The sequence below is a fragment of the Terrapene carolina genome, unplaced genomic scaffold, assembly GCF_002925995.2.
Source record: "Terrapene carolina triunguis isolate 2854851 unplaced genomic scaffold, T_m_triunguis-2.0 Scaffold112, whole genome shotgun sequence".
Classification (NCBI taxonomy): domain Eukaryota; kingdom Metazoa; phylum Chordata; order Testudines; family Emydidae; genus Terrapene; species Terrapene triunguis.
This window is the reverse complement of record NW_020664463.1, coordinates 16170364-16187533: the sequence shown is the minus strand read 5'-3', so window position 1 is coordinate 16187533 and position 17170 is coordinate 16170364. Positions and strand designations below refer to the sequence as shown.

The window sequence follows — 17170 nt, the reverse complement described above, 5'->3', positions numbered from 1 at the left end:
CGGATCTGGAGCAATGTGATTTAGGAAACCTCTTGCTAGATATCATCAGATTACTTTTCACTTGTTCGCAATTTTTCTGTCATCTTTGCTGGACAATTAATTTTCCCTCTTCCTTTTGTCTCCCCAGGAAACCAGAATTTTAAGGATGAGACTGCTGGGTCTCATTGTGAGAGGCAGGGATATCCAGACATCTCTCTACTTATGTTCAGCTGTAGCCAAGGAACAGTTAGACGGTAATGAGGGATGATTAGGTGGGATAGCACTTCATAATATATAAACTGATGTATTTTTCACCAGTAATTTATTTGTTTGTGTAACTTTAGTAACTTTTAGTGTTTCCTTTAATAACTTTTATAGTGGTAACCCAACTTTATTTCTTCTTTTGGATAGAGGCAGAGGAAATCATACTGGAACAGCAATCTGAAGAGTGTGTACTTACTTATTGAGAGGTATTTATATAAATTAGCTTAGTAATTTTAGTGGAGAGTATATTCCCTCCCTCCCACCAGAGCAGAATAAGGTGGCAACATTTTTTCACTTTTATCCCGCTTTCATTTATTTCTGTTTTAGATTTTAAAATCATTTGGGGTTATGTGAAGAGACTTAAGTCAGCTAGGCAAAAAATAAGGAAAATTTTAAAATGAATGATGGGGGGCAGGATGCAAGCTGGGCAGTGGGAAGAAAACCAAGGAGGCAGATTTGGCAGTGGGAGAAATGTGGTGGAAAAAAGTCCATGATTAAATGGCTGCCAGTGTGTGTGTTGATAACACGCACTTTTAAGAGTCTATTAGTACTTTTTTCTCCCCAATCATATTTGTGCAAATATGATCTAGTGAAATTATCAGATTAATGCACAAGTCAGTTAGGGTTGCCAACGTTCTAATCGCACAAAACCAAACACCCTAGCCCCGCCCCTTCCCCAAGGTCTCACCCCCAGCTCACTACATTCCCCCTCTCTCAGTGGCTTGCTCTCCCCCACCCTCGCTCACTTTCACTGACCTGGGGCAGGTGGTTGGGGTGCGGGAGGGGGTGAGGGCTCCAGCTGGGGGAGCAGGCTCTGGGGTGGAGCTGGGGATGAGGTGTTTGGAGTGCAGGAGGGGGCTCCAGGCTGGAGGGTGGGACCAAGGGATTTGGAGTGGGAGGGGGCTGCAGGTTGAGGCAGGGGGTTGGGGTTCAGGAGGGGGTGAGGGCTCTAGGGTGGGGCCAGGAATGAGGGGCTTGGGGTGTAGGAGGGGGCTCCAGGCTGGGGGAAGGGGCTGGGGCACAGGCTTACCTCAGGTGGCCCCCTACCTGTCCTGGCATCGTGCTGCACCCCAGAAACAGCCACCAGGTCTGGGTCCTAGGCAGGGGGCCAGGAGGCTCCGTGCGTTGCTCTCGCTCGCAGGCACTGCCCCCCCCATCTAGGTGCATGGGTGGGGGCAGCACGCAGAACCCCATTCCCCCCACCTAGGAGCCAGACCTGCTGGCTACTTCCAGGGGTGCAGCGCAGTGCCAGGACAGGTAGGGACTAGCCTGTCTTAGCCCTGCAGCACCACCAACCAGACTTTTAATGGCCCAGTTGGCAGTGCTAACCAGAGCCGACAGGTCCCTTTTCAACCAGGTGTTCCACTCAAAAACCAGACACCTGATCACTCTCAAGTCAATTCTGGTTAAGAAACTCATCATATGCCTACTTTTCTGGCTGGGGTGAGGAAACTGATAATAAAATCTTCCTGCCCCCTGCAGAACCTTTATCACAAACTCTGGGATAAGGCATGGCAAAACACTGCTGCAAGAGGTAGAGCAGAGTTAGAATGCATTACAGAAGTGGGTATACTCTCATACAGAGAGGGGGAAACAACTTCCTGAAATGAAGTAAAGGAAATAAAGGGGGGAATTTAAAATTAGTAAAGATGCAAATAGGGATCTGCAAAGTGAACCTTTGTGGATTTGCTTGACTGGTTCATGTGGTATCCATCGTGTGTGATCCTTCAGTATGCAAGACTTTGCAGTCTCTATTCAAGGATCTGAAAACATTTTACAAACAATGTAAACTTCACAGTGCATTTCTGAGGGAGGGTATTTTAGCCATTTTCCAGATATTGAGGCACAGAGTGTTGAAGTGACTTGTCCAGGGTTAAACAGCAAATGTGAAATTGAAGAATCCAGATCTCCTGCCTTCTAGTCCTGTGCTTAAACCACTAGACCATGCTTCTTCCCTCTAAATCAGGTTTTGTCAAGATTAAAAAAGAAATCCTGAGGGCAGAAAAGTACACACACAAAGAAACTTTGCTACAGAGAAAACTGCTAGACTGCTTCTTCCTTCTTCCCGCCACCCCCTCTCCCTCCTCTGGAGACTCCCTTCTCTACATTAATTTTAAGGCAATTTAAACAAAAACAGAGGGAGACAAATCTTTGCCTCCTAGTTACGGTTTTTGCTTTGCGTTCCAATGTGACATTGTAAAATCTCACTCGTTCATTTTTTTTAAACTATCCTTTAATTTAATTGATCAGTGTAGAGGAGTCCTGCTTATCCCCCCTCCCCACAAGCAGGAGTTGGGGTGGGGGGGTGAGAAGCTCCCAGCCATCCTCAGAAGGACCCTGCTGGTGAAACGTTATCACCATAAGACTCCCTCCTGTCCTATGTATATTGATTTTGCCGGAGGTTGCTAAACTGCTTCCCTGACACATTGTGCAACACCGCATTCGCCGAATTCTTGGCTGTTTGTTTAGCACCCCCTCGTCCTCACTCTGCCGCAGCAGTGGAAACGGGAGTGGGGGAAGGGGAGGATGATATTGCATCAGGCTGAATGGGGAGTGAGCTCTGGAGTTTGAGATTCAAACCAAGCCAGATGCTTTTTTTACTTACACTTGTACACACACACACACACACACACACACACACACACACCAAGCCAGCCGCTTTTTTTTTACACACACTGTGTGTGTGTGTGTGTGTGTAAGTGACAGCATGGCTGCTCCCTCCCACTACCCCACAAGGATTAGAGCAGGGAGCTGCTGGTCATCATGGCATCCCGGGAAAGACAGCGAGGCAAGGTTGCCTCTAGCCAGCTAGAGGGGAAAACGCCGCCGAACTAATAAGCAAGCAGCAGACGAATTCGAACTGCCGCGACAGGCCAATCAGGGAGTGTATGTAAATGAGCCCTGCTCTAGCCGGTGCACAGCCACGGCCTCTCGGGCGGGCTCTGGAGCCGCTCGCGGCTGCAGCCCGGCTGATCCCACGAGTCCACCTTAAATCTCCCCAATGGCCGCTCCGCCGATGGGCTGTTTCCCCCAGCACAGGCTCATTGGGCTCAGCCGACGCCAATCCAGTTTACAACAACAAGCACGGCCAGCAGGGGGAAAAAGAAAGAGAGAGAATAACCCACCTCTCCCTCCCCCTGTCGCCAAGCGTTCCCTCCTAACGCAACTACAGCGCGATCTGGATTTCAAAAGAAAAACACACACACACACACACAACTTTCCAAAGGTGCCTCCCTTGAGTCGCCTCCCTAGATCAACCCGCTGATTTTAGAGGCGGGGGGGGGGGGGGAGGAGTGAGGGGGGGTAACTTGAAACAACGCCATGATTGTTGGGACAACACTTTTCGAGCGGGGGGGGGGGGGGGGGGGGGGGGGGGGGGTGAGGGGGACATATTACAATGATGCAATCCTGCCTTCGTCTTTTTTCTGTGTGCTTGTGATTTGCATTTCCCTGCCGGTGCATGGAGGGAAGGGTGTGTTTTTGTGTTTTGCTTTGTTTTTCCAAGGGGAAGAAGGTTACTGAGAGGGGAAGATGAACTGTGAGATCACTTTTGAGTGTGTTTTATTCGTTCCCCCTACCCACACCCCCTTTGGGGGGAACATGTGAGCGCAAGGAGAGAGGGTGCTGCTAACCCACGGACGGCCCGAAGCACTGCAGATCGGTGCTGAGTTGTTTTTGGAAGACGGTGGGTTTCTTTTTAGAGAGGTCTGAGAGACTCTCCACTCCAAGATTTTGGAGCTTTTTTTTTATTTGATTTTTGAAGCTAGGGTATAGTGACGGGTCCCAGGTGAAAATGATCGCTCGATAAGGATTCCTTGTAGAGGGCCCCCGTCCTGCAACGCAAAGCTCTAAACACCGCCTGCCTTTTTTGCAGTGCGATATAAAACATTTTTTTTAAAATCCTGCACGCCCATCTCGCAAAGTAATCCTGCATCCCGGTACACCCCGCTCTGCACCCCTGGAAAGGTGCCATCCTCACCCCTTTCCTTGCTTAGGACCGGGCAATTACTCTACTGGGTCGGTGTATCCGGGCTACGGATCCTACGCTATGTACCCCCAAACAGATCCCCACGTGAGCCTGACCTACCTCTGCTCCCCTCCCTTCCCACTCGCTTTAAGCTTTTTTTAGGCGGGCCGAGGTTTCGCTCGCGCTATCCCTTGGGTTAGGCTGAGACAGGGAGGAGCCGCTGCCTGTTTATTTCCCATCCATGACCACTTTTGTTCATGGCAAACTCCCTGTTGGTGCTCTTCACCTTAGGGCTTTTCTTATCAACTCGGCGTGCCGAGACCTTTTGAACCCCTAAAAATTTGGAGGCGAAAGCAGGTTAGGCCATCAGGCGGCTGGATGCCATCCATAGGCTTGCGGGGAAGAGGGATTTGAAACCGATCCCTAGCCGTCAGACGAGGAAAAGCACGGTGGAAACAAACACTGGCCACTCCCTTTCCCCAGACCTGGGACAGTCGCAGTCCTCGGGTGGCATCTGCCTTGCATCAAGTACATACATAGCCGGGGAGTGCGTGGCCTGATTCAGAAGTCGGGGTTTCTTTCAGGCTGGTCGTTCAGCGTTCCGAGTTGCTGTCCTTGGGGAGAAACGGTTCGGTTTTCCTCTCCTGCCTTTAATTACAGGGATAGTGCACACCCTGTGCGCCTAGAGTGTATTTTAAGCGCAGCTAAGGCAGCAAGCGAGGGAAAACCCAGGCATGGTGGAAATAAATAACAGGACATTGCTTAATAGGGGATTTCAGCAAGTGAATTAGACTCTTTAAGTAGGTGCTTCTGCCCCGCTAGAAATTTCACTCGCTGAGATTTAGGGCTTTTTTGTCGCACATATACGATTTTCAGGGGGCATGGAATGGATGTATGCTCAGCTAGATGTTCGAAAAAATGGTTGTGCTAACACTGTCAATAGCTGATCAACTTGAACAGGCCCAGGCATGCAGCCGTGGCAAATATAGTGTGAACAATAAAACTTTACAGTGCTATAGGGATTTCCCTGTAAGGAGCTGGCAATGCTTACATAGTGCCTCTCCCCCAGCGCTGAGAGGAAGGTAGAGAAACTGAGGCACAGACTCCCTCAAGATATCTGGGAAAGCTCAGAAAAAAACAACCCCCTGAAGAGATGTGAGGCTTTGCTAACTAGTCCTGATTCCATCCCTGGCAATGTAAAGTTTGAAAGAGCACTTGTGAAAGAACAACTGATGAAATATTTCTAATTATCTTTATTTTTAAATGGTCTTAGATCCACTTATAAAAACCTCAATTTACCTTCCCCTTTACAGTAGATGATTTGCATGCAAGTTGTCTTGTTTAATGCTTTTTTTCCTGTGGTGATGCATCCTCTTTGGTTTTGTGTCAAAAAGGTTAATAGGAGATAGCAACCTTACCTGCATTTTACCTGTTGACATAGGTTTGTGCTCCTTTCCCCAGGAAACTGGCTCTCCATAGGAGTTTGTAATGAAGCAGCTTAAAATCAGATGAAAAACATTATCCCTATATGAAACCACTTCTGTTTAGGTCCTAATGCGCCCTATACTGCACATGATTCTATATTAGAGAGAGTAGCCTTAGTAGTGTGACATAGTGAGGGTGCTTTGGACAGAGGTGGCATTACTACTCGAGACCCTGATGCCACGAACAACCCCCACCATTATGCACATGCTTAACTTTAAGCAGGAAAGTAGGTCCAATGGTTTCAGTGGGACTACTCAGGTGAGTAATGTTGAGCACTTTTATAAGTGTGTGCAAGATCAGGGCCATAGCCATAGATCATAGAATATTTTCTAGGGTTAACTCTCTGTATGGAACAAAAAACGATGTGTTTGCTCTACAAACATGGAGATAATTTAGAAGCACAAACATACTAAAAGCAAACCCAATTGCGTACTTACTAGTCAATGTAATTATTAGGGTTTTTTTATATGTGCAGAATCCTATGATTTTGTTGATTTACTTATTTTGTGTGGACAAGGGAAATGGACATATTTGGTAAGATGCTGTTAATATAAGAGTGTTTTCAGACACAGTCATATCAGTACTTGAAAATTCTTTAAAATGGGGGTATGGGAGTAGCGCTGACAGATTCCAGGCATAGATTGTTGAGGGATTTAAGGCCCAGATCCTCAAATGTATTTAGGTTCCTTACCTTTATTGATTTCAGTGGAAGTTAGGAGCCTAAATACCTTTACAGATTTGGGCCTTAACAGCAGCTTAGTTCTGATGTACAGTTGGCCAAATCTTGTGCCATCTGATGGCAAGATATGGTCCAGTATTTGAGTATGTTATGACCAGATGTTATTTGGATTAAGATTTCAAAGGTATAGTTTTTTAAACAAAATGGTGTGACTCAAGAAGTTAACTTCCTCCATTGAATCAAGAGGCTGAGGGCCTTTGCTCCCAGTTAATCTGAGATAATGCCTATTACTGGTAGAAGTAACAGTAAGTTATGACACATGGCCTGAGGAATGTATATATTTATAATGCTGTAACTTTATTCCTTACTTTTCCCTGTACTTTAGGCACACAGAGGGAAACCTGCTGTACTACTTGAAGTAATCTACTTCCTCTTGGGCCAGGTAAAGAATGAATTTGAAACACACAGCAGAGAACTCATTTCATATATATGGCAGTTTTCTTTATTGATTGCTTGATGTGAAACAATATCAATTGGCAATTTTTTCTCACGCATTACAAAAAAAATATTAAACTTGGCTCAGTCTGCAATCCTTTCAGCACAGCCATATTAATTAACAGAAAAAGAAAGGAAAAAAAAAAACAGAAACAAACAAAAAAAAAAAACCCCCTAAAAGTCTACCAAATAGAGCATTTACAAATGCACAAAACATGCCACTTTGGCTTTATGGGGAAAAAATATCTTCTAGATTAAAAAAATCTTTTAACATAAATAAGTTAGTATAATTTCTCAGTGTCTTTACAGAGTTATGTACACAGGTACACTTCAAACTTTTATGTTTTTATTTTTACATACAGATACACAGGCAGTGTAGAAATACTGTTTAAAGATGTAGTGTCCCTTTTCACTCACTCATGAACATCAGTAATCAACAATATTCTGTTTTGAAATATGAACTCTCCAGATTCATTTGAAAATATCCAGCTAATGTTATGGGTAATAGTTAGAATCAATGGAACTACTCTAAAATTCTTTAGGTTTATCCTAAGAGATTTAAGAAATTGCAGGACATAAAAATCCTTTTGCTGCTACATAACGGAAACAGAGCTCCCACCTCGTAAGCTTAATGTAATAAGTAGAAATTCACAAGCAGTCTGCAACAGTCTGCTGTAGCCAGTGTTAGCATTATGGTGTATTTAAAAAAAAAAAAGACATTGTAGACCCCACTTAAAGAGACAATACATCTTTAAAAAAAAAATTAAAGAAAACCTCTACACTGCTTCTCTTCATAAATTTCCCTGCTTGCTAGATTGTGAAAGCAAGTTTCAATTGGTCACCCTTTTCCATCCCCTCCCTCTCCCCCCCCCCCAAAAAAAAGTTTATGTGCTACATAAGGTAAAAACTATATACACAGGTAGTACAATGAAGCAAATAAGGAAAAACCTAATTGCACAATGCTACATCCAATGCTTTTAGAGGCAGGTCTTTTAAGAGTGCCTAAAATTTTAGTGTTATTGTTTATTTTTTTGTTTTTTTCAGTGCTTGTACAGGATCTCCATCCCATGGAGAATCAACGATATGTATTTTAATTTTTATATATATATAAAAAACTTTACATCTTCCTCCCTTCATCAACCACCGAGGCATCCGATGAACAAGGAAATGCACATTCTTAACTCTGTGATGAAAATAAAAAGGGAAGGTATTAGAAGTGCCAAAAGAAATGCAATTGCTTTGCTCTACTAGAGATCATGAGACACAAGTCACTATTTAAAAACTAAATTGATCACTTGCATTCTTTGCCCTAATTGTTGGGGATGGAGCGATTTTAAATTGGGTGTGGTGCCAACAAAACTTTTGACCAGTAATCAGTAGTATATGGGCAGAAGAGGGACATATTCCTTTAAAAACAAGGGAAACTCACCTCCACCCTTATGGAGGGCTGCTGATCCACACATAGGTTTTTTAAATCCAGCAGGCTTACACAGAGTTGAGACCAAGTGAACATGTTTCCAGAGCTCCCCATATTTCACTTTTTTAAAGTAGTATAAATGCTGTGTTATTAAGCTGTTTTGCAACAAGTCTCTTGGCTGACCCAGAGTCACATATTTAAGATTAATGCAAGATTCGTTTGCAACTGATCTTCTATCTTTCTAAACTCAAACGTATTTTGGGTTGCAATCATAAAAATAAACAGCCCAGGGAACCCTCCTCTACTCCACTCCTTTTATTTTTTGTCTGCCGACACCATTAGTTTCCCCTTCAAACACCCAAATAAACAGACAGTAGTAGTGCAATTTGCATACACATGCATGCTGACGTGTTCATGGATTGTTTACCCCAGCAGAGCTAATTTGTTTTAACTTCTGCTTTACAGCTTAATCTGTTCTGCACAATCGCAAATCATGTTTGGAAATCCTTTCCTTTAATCCCTACTACTTTGAAACCATCGGTAAATGTACGACCCCCCAGCCCTTACATTTAAAAAACCCCCTCTCATTAACGCAGGGTGCTGATTGTACATTCCGATGTGTGTGATCGTACAAAAATAAATATAACAAAAAGAATAGTTCTGATATAAATAAAATGCTCAGCTTCTTGATTTACAGTCCTTATTTACTTATATGTCTCACGATGAAAGTTCGCTGGTATGTGCAAAGACAATGGGAAAAGCCATTAATACTCATCTGAAAGTTTAAAACAGTTTAGAAAGAACGTATTTGAAACTCATTCGTTCTACCAGCATGGTACCGATACAATTGGTAAGAGGATCCTCCTTACTTAAGTGACCCAAATCTTAAACCAGAAGGAAGGTATTGTTTATTAATGGCACAGTAAAAACTCGCTCATTTACACTCTCTCTCCCCTACCCCCCAAAGTTTAGCATAGTCTTCCTAAAGCATATTAACAAGATGTATTTAATCTGTAGACTTCTATTTTAAAGCCCCTTTGAAATTCTGTTTTTCAGGCGTATTAAAAAAAGACCAAGTCTACAAAGTTTATCAGAGAAACTAATATCATAGATACTGGAATGGCCTCAGAGTGGACCTTTCCATAGTCCTTCAATGCTTTACTCGGTTACACTGATTTAAAAAAAAAAAAAAAAACTCCACCATTGTAATGGGAACCCACCTAAACAATTTACGTTTGACGTCTTCTTGGGCTGGATTTCTTGGGTGTTTGCTCCACTGAGCTGGCACTGGGGGATTCTTCTGAAACCTCTTCTTCTGTTGTGTTGGCTCTTTTAGGTTGAGGAGAAGAATCTAGGAGGGGAACATTGAAAGAAACAAAAAGAAGAGTGAAAACTTGATATTAAATACGTTTGCTGCCAGATGTTTGCGCTGCATGGGGGAACGAGGGACTGGAGGACCCTGAATATTTATGACCCTCAGGGTCAACTATCGAAAGAGATGAAAGAGATGGGGAGGAGGGTTGTTTTTTTGCTTAAATAAAGATACAAGTTTCTTGTTTTGTCCAAAATATCCTTCTACACTTTGCTTCATATGTGTTATGAAACTTGTACTATTTAAAAAAGTCAAAAGGATGCAGAGTTCACATAGCGATTACTACAGTCGCGGGGAGAGGAAGGAGGTGTTGGTTTGTAAGAGCATTTGATTGCAAATGATCCATGGGCTCCAGAGGCCAATTTAACTCAAGATTCCCGAGAGTACAGACAGTCCTGGGTTTTTAAGCTAAGAGGAAGGGTAAATCTTAAAACGCTGTCTGCCAGTAAACCAGTAGACCAGTTTACTGTATGCAAGATATGAGCGTGATGTATATGCGAAGGAGGTATACAGCGCTAACTAACACTGACAAGGATACAGTACAGAAAGCAAAAGGCTTTTGTTTTCTAAGAGTACGTTACCATCCGTCGCTGGTCGTTTTCTTTGCCCACTGCACTGGTCTGCTAAGTCCGTTTGATTTTCAGATACATCAGTTTTTTGATCTACAAAGTGAGTGTCCTCTGAGATTCCCTGAGAACCGACTACAATCACCGTTGGGCAGTTTCCATTTACATCCAAACTCTCATGGGTGGCAGATTTGCAAGCGACTTTGGGGGGCCACGGGGGTCTGAAGTAGAAGTCGGGCGAGCTCCCTTTCTCCACGGCTTGCCACTCGAACTTGCCAGCCAGGGGCTTGTGATTCTGGAAATCAAAATTCCACTTCCTTTGACATGCCTCTTCCATGTCCTTGCGGTGCTTCTTTAAGTCCCTGTTTAACTCTTCGTGATTCACGGGCCCAAAGAGGTTCCTGCAAGCTGAAGGCTTGGGATACTCCGACTGCCGGGCTTCCATCCGCTCCAGGGTCGGGCTCCCATTCGAAATACGTACGTTTGACATTTCCCCCCACCCTCTTTCTTCTGGCGGCGGTGGTTGTTTTTCTCTTTCGCTACGTGAAAATACTTTCTTCCTTGCCTCTTCTTTTTTTTTTTAAACTCGATCTCGGCTCCACGAGAAGAGACAACAACAAACACTTGCATAAGACACAGGCCGGGGGGAGAGAACCCCTGATATTCACCAGAAAGCCTGGGGCAGATCAAGTGGACACTGGGGAGAGCGGAGGATGGGGAAAAGCCAAGCCCCCTTTTGCAAGCCCAGTTCCAGGCTGATGCGAAGCCCGCGGCTCCCCCGATCCAAACTGCGCTCGCAAACCTCGCCGATGTCAAAGCTGCCGTGTAGTAAAAAAAAAAAAAAAAAAAAAAAGACGACGGAAAAAACAAGAAAAGACGAGCCCTTTTCTCGGTTGCCCAATATGGCGATTGAAGGGAGGCTGACGAAGAAGAAAATGATTGACATTACAAGTCTATTTAAACAGCGGAGGCGATCCATTGGTTAATGCTCAGGGCGCCGCCCCATCTGTGCGCCTCACCTCTTCCAAACAGCCAGCTCTAAAGGTGGCCCGGCCTCGTTTGCCACCTCTCGGTCTCAATACGCTTTAATCGGAATCATTTAAAAAAAAAAAAAAGGGGGGGAGGGGGGAGAGATGGAGAAAAACCGTTTTGCCATTTTTCTACATTTGTCTATTGTTAGAAGCGGCCCTGCAAAGCTCCCATCTGCCCCGCGGCGAGCTGGGCTGGCGGAGGCTAAGCGCCGAGCGGCTTTGCAGCGGGGCCGGGAGCGAGCAATGGTGGGGAGGCTAGTTACATTTTGACTTCGTGCTTGCAACAAGCGCTTCGCATCCACCCGCGCCAAGTGTTTCGCCCTGGAGACGGGAAGGTCAGGAGTTCACGGCAAGGCGCTGGGGCTGGAAGGGGATCTTGGATTTGAACACACGCGGGGCCGGGAGAGGGAAGCGGGACCCCTCGATACAACAGCACCCCTTGCCCGCCAGATAAGGCGGGAGGTGTAAGCAAGGAGGGAGCCAGCAGGGACACCTCCTCCTAACAAGAGAGAAAGAAGTAGGCGAAGCGGCGGCTCCCGCATTCTTCGTGGAGGTTAGGATCGCCGTCAGTTAAGCTAGCCTAGTTTCTGTAATGTGCTTGGGGTAATGGGTTAGATGCTCCAGGAATCACACCCACCTCCTCAGTCAGCTACAGCAGGTTCGGAGCAGATAACGGCTGGTACTGCGTACCTTTAACACTTGCTGTTCCCTGCCCGTCCCGGATCATAGCCCGTGCCGTCTCCTTCGTGTGAAAGGGAGGTCCCATTGACAGGGGTAGAGGGTTCTGCTAGGGCTCCAGTCCACATCTGATCCTCCGAGATTAAGAGCGCCCTGGGGGACGCTACCACCAGCCCTTGCTGAAGGATTTACTCCTTTACCTTTGTAATGGGAACAGAAAGATCCTAGTCTTTGGGGCTGACGGTCACTCTGTGTTCCCCTCTATCCTGCACAACACGATATAATTTCACTTTAATTCGATTTGTATTTCTATGTGCCACCAGATTTGCTGCTTTGGACAAACTAATTTAAGCAGAGACCCCATACAACAGAGTTTAACTGGAGGAGGGGGAGGGAGAGGATTCAACTGACCTTGAAGCAACTGGATTTGTTTTACTCTCTCTCTCTCTCACACACACACAGAGTTAGTTTTTAATGGGCTGCTTAAGCTTTCAGTATGAACATTCCTTAAGGCAGTGATGTAATAAAAATAGTCATTTCACAACACCAGGAGTAAGGCTGGGGGAAGGAAAAGGAAAAATAAATATGGAAAATCCAGTTTTCCCCTTTTGCCCCATTCAATCACAATGATCATTCCCATTTCATGTGACTTACCCAAGGCCTTAGAAGGCATTAGTTTCAGAGCAGGGAGTTTTTAATTTTAGGCTTGGTCTGCACTACACAGTTAGGTCGATGTAAGCTGCCTTGCATTGACCTAACTGTGGAAGTGTCTTCTCTTAAATTTGGCTCCCGCCAACATAAGTATCTCTCTACACTGATTTAGGCCATGTCTACACTTACAAGATTACAGTGGCACAGCTGTACCAATAGAGCTGTGCCGCTGTAAGATTGCTTGTGTAGCCATGTTATGGCGACAGGAAAGAGTTCTCCTGTTGCCATAATAAAACCAGCTCAACGAGCGGCAGTAGCTATGTTGGCGGGAAACCATCTCCCACCGACATAGTGCTGTGCACACAAGCGCTTATTCTGGCAACACTTATGTCACTCGGGGATGTTTTTTTCACCCCTTGAGCAAGAAAAGTTTTGTCAACATAAGTGCTAGTGTAGACATGGCCTAAATAACACCACCTCTCCAAGCGGATAGAGTCAGTTGATGTAATTAGGTCAACGCAGCACCTACATCGACTGTTACTGGCCTTCAGGAGCTGTCCCACAATGCCAACACTGACACTACAATTGATACAAGTACTCCTGGTGAGGACATGCACTGCCAACACAAGGAGCCAAGTGTGCATGCACACACACAAGTGATTTAATACTACGGTGGCTGTATGCTGACATCAGTTAAATGGACATAATTTTGTAGTGTAGACATGGCCTTAGTTTTCTATCCTGTGCTTGGACCATTATGTCTGATGGGTCTTAATATTGCCAGCCCCAATCATTCAACAAATCATAAATCAGGCCAAAAACCAAAAGACAAAAAACCTACACCATAAGATTATCTTAAAAATCATGAGATTTCAATGAAATAATAAAATTGTCTACCTTTTTATTTGCCTTCTGTTTTGGTTTTGGTTTGGTTTTAGCCCTTAGTTTTCATTTTCCAACTTCTCTCTGCTACCACAAGTCTAAAAACTTACTTTTAAAATTAAAATAAAATTAAAATAAAGCCAACATTCTCATGACTTCAGGAGCTTGCCTGGATAAATTATACATGAATGGTTATCAGTTGTATGTCCAGCTAGGAACTCAGCATCAGATCTAGCACCTGGTCTATGCTAGAAAGCACTAGTTTGACTACTTCAGGGGCTTGCATCAGATTAACTGTTTATTTAGCTAAACTTGGTTCACTTTTCTAGTACAGAGAAGGCCTAAATGAGCCACACACCTCTCTCAGCCAGAGACCCAATGGACTGCCAAAAAAGCAAGTGTGAGCTTGGGCATTTAAGAGAGAGCCTAGAGCAGGGGCCGGCAAACTTTTTGGCCTGAGGACCGCATCGGGTTTCCGAAATCGTATGGAGGGCCGGTTAGGGGAGGCTGTGCCTCACCAAACAGTGAGGCTTGGCCTGGCCCCCGCCCCCTATCCGACCCGTCTTGCTTCTCACCCCCTGACGGGCCCCTGGGACTCCTGTCCCATCCAACCCTCCTCCCCCGTTCCCTTTCCCCTGACTGCCCCCCGCCACCCTATCCAACCCATCCTCTCACTCCTGACTGCCCTCCTGGGATTCCTGCCCCATCCAAGCACCCCTTCTCCCTGTCCCCTGATCGCCCCCAGAACCCCTGCCCGACTGCCCCTTGCCGCCCCATCCAACCCCCTGCCACCCCATCCAATCCCCCCTCCTTCCTGATTGCTCCCTGGGGACTCCTGCCCCCATTCAAACCCCCTGTTCCCTGCCCTCTGACCACCCTGACCCCTATCCACACCCTGACCACCACCCAGAACTCCCCTGCCCTCTATCCAACTCCTCCACTCCCTCCCCCCTTACCACGCTGCCTGGAGCACCGGTGGCTGACGGCACTACAGCCACGCTGCCCAGAGCACCAGGACAGGCAGCCGCGCTGCCCAGCTGGAGCCAGCCACGCCACCGCGCAGCACAGAGCACCAGGTCAGGCAGCGGCTCTGCAGCCCCGCCACCCAGAGGATTGCAGCGGGGCAAGCTGAGGCTGCGGGGGAGGGAGAACAGCAGGGGAGGGGCTGGGGGCAGGAGCTCAGGGGCCTGGCAGGAGTGGCCCGCGGGCCATAGTTTGCCCACCTCTGCCCTAGAGTAAACTATCCTAAAAGACTGTGTTGCACTTGCAACATTGGAGGCTGTAACGCTGCAGTCATTTATATCGGTGCAAAGTAGGGATAAAATGCCACCCTTCTGACTGGAAGTATTTTACACCTGCTTTGTACTGGTATAAAGGACTGTGCTATGTGCAAAAGCAGGGCAGGCTCAAGACTGTAGCCTCAGCAATGCAATCGTTTTCACATGAGAAGACATTCCAAGAGGTATGGGCTTAACACGATTTGGAGCATTCAGCAATTCTTTGGAGAAAATCTTCAAATGACCTGTAGTTATCATGGTCTTTCCTCAAGGAGCAACTCAATCCTTAGCTCACATCCTGCTTAGCATTTTATGATCAGTGTTTGCTGCTGGAGTCAGGCTAATTAGCTAATTGACAACAGGAGAGTTTTCTTATTATTTTCCCCTTTAGAAGAAATAAACCACAACCATTCCACCTTAAATAGTTTAGGCTGTAAGTAGAAAGGCTGTGTCTGGAGCGACCTTGCTATGATCTAAAGTGTTTTGTTTACAGTCAGGCACCCCCTGATTGCTGCAGCAAATAGTGAGAGAGGCAGGCGTCTGCTATAGTAGCAGCAAAGCGTGAAAAACTACTATAGAGCCCCGAAGAAAAGATCTTCAAATATCAGAGCGCCATCCTCCCGCAGAAAGAGGGCACGACAGGCAAAACAGAGCGAGGTTTGCAGATAAATAGTTTGAAGGAGACATGATGTACTTTTTAATCCCGTTCGACGTTCAGTTATGCATCGTGCAGGAAATGATCATAACTGAGCTGTGTGTGTGTGTGTCAGTTGTAGAAGAAACGAGTCAAAGGCTGGAAGAGAGGATTAAACGAAGAAAAACTTAGAGAAGAGAAACAGAAAGGAAAGGAATGAGAACAGTTGACCTAGAGAGCTGATCAGAGCAGTGCTATGATTTTCGTGTATCCCCCCAGCCAGTACTTGCTTCTCAGCTCTTACTTGGGCTGCAACATTAGCCAAGCCCCACAATTGTATTCTTACTTTGGGAACTGGTTATGCAAGCTTCCCATCTTCATTTTGCCCCATCCCCCCAACATTTAAGACAGCACTTGCAAAAATGACCAAGCATACTTAAGCTAGCCACTTAATATTTTGTGTTTGTGGGTTTTTTTTTTTTTTTTTTTTTTGCTTTTTAAAGTTAATCTAGGAAGTGTGAGTCAGGCTGGGATAATCAAACAGCCACTCTACTGGACACTGTTGCAGTCAGGATGAAGAAAATGGTAAGAGAAGGTGATCTATTTCAGTGGTTTGACTACGCTTGTTTTTGACCTATCCAAGGCTGTGAGAGCTCATTATAATTCAAACCCCATTAAAAAGCCATTTGCATGCAAAACGCTACCTTCCTGAAGGAATTTGTGGTTAAGGGGTAAGTATAATACCAGACACAAGCCCTAATAATGCACCTGAGTAGTCCCCCTGAGTTCAATGGGACTATTCAGATGCATAAAGCTACTAATATACTTAATAGTATGCAGGATTGGGTCCATAGAGAGTGCCTATGTGCTGAATGGTGAGTTGAATTGGCCTGCCATATCTAGGTTTATTAAAGGAGCCCTTATATGTGTCCATTAGGGGTAGTCTGGGACTAGCCCTTCATGGGTGCTCAAGGTCAGCTAGAGGATGCAAGAAACCTTCTCTTCCATCTCAGTGGTGGGGGAAAAAAGGCACGACTCATATTTTCATTACAATGGTGTATTTCTAACACTTTTAACTAACACATTAAAGTCCTAGTTAGAGCTGGGCAGGAAATGGTTTTCGCATCCCACAAACATTTTCAAAGTTTTGGAAATTTTTCCCATCCCATGTTGGGATGAAAAGTCAACACTTTGAAAGCTGTCCTGAACCAAAAAGTTTTTGGTTCAAGTCAATTGACACATTTCATTTTGATAATTTTGAAAGGTTTTGTTTCAGGAATGACCATTTAAAAAGGTACTATAAATAGCTTAAATTTTGGAGGAAACAAGATGTTTTCAACCAGAAAACCAAAATTTTCATTTAAAAAAAGTCAAAATGGCACGTCTCAACAATTTTAAAACTTTTTTTTTCAAATTTTTGTTTTAGTCAAGAAATTTGTCAAAACCAACTGTCTCCCATGAAAAGTTTGTTTTGATGAACAGGCATTTTTCTGTGAAAAAAACCTAATGCACATGAGCTATCCTGAAGCAAAAACACAGTGAAGACCAGACACTTTCATTTTACTGTCAGGTAAACTCGCCAAAGTTAATCCCATCCGGGGATATAAGCCGTTTACCTTGGTGAGTTTACCTCTCAATAAAACTAAAGTGCCTGGTCTTCACTTTGTTTGTGCCTCAGAATAGCTCATGCACATTAGTTACTCTGAGGTAAAAAACAAAGGGTTTTTTAGCAGTGAAGACAAGCACTAAGTCAAGTGCAATGTGCTTCCAGAAATTCCAGCTTGGATAGTGCA

General features: G+C 45.1%; 1 protein-coding gene across 1 annotated transcript; it reads right to left on the bottom strand.

Moving 5' to 3' along the window:
* Positions 1–7575: 7575 nt before the first annotated feature.
* Positions 7576–12146, bottom strand: CDKN1B (cyclin dependent kinase inhibitor 1B). The gene is made up of 4 exons (XM_024197338.3): positions 11893–12146; positions 10240–11144; positions 9507–9637; positions 7576–8052 (listed from the first exon to the last, which is right to left on the bottom strand). The coding sequence occupies exons 2-3, from the start codon at positions 10712–10714 to the stop codon at positions 9516–9518; spliced, it is 597 nt and encodes a 198-aa protein (XP_024053106.1). The 5' UTR covers positions 10715–11144; positions 11893–12146; the 3' UTR covers positions 7576–8052; positions 9507–9515.
* Between the last annotated feature and the right edge of the window lie 5024 nt (positions 12147–17170).

Bases quoted from the DNA above. Each gene is read 5' to 3' on its own strand.
- CDKN1B (XM_024197338.3), bottom strand. From the start codon at position 10,714: ATGTCAAACGTACGTATTTCGAATGGGAGCCCGACCCTGGAGCGGATG. The intron at 9,638-10,239 runs GTAACGTACTCT...TTCCCCTCCTAG, and splicing joins AAAACGACCAGCGACGGATG to ATTCTTCTCCTCAACCTAAA.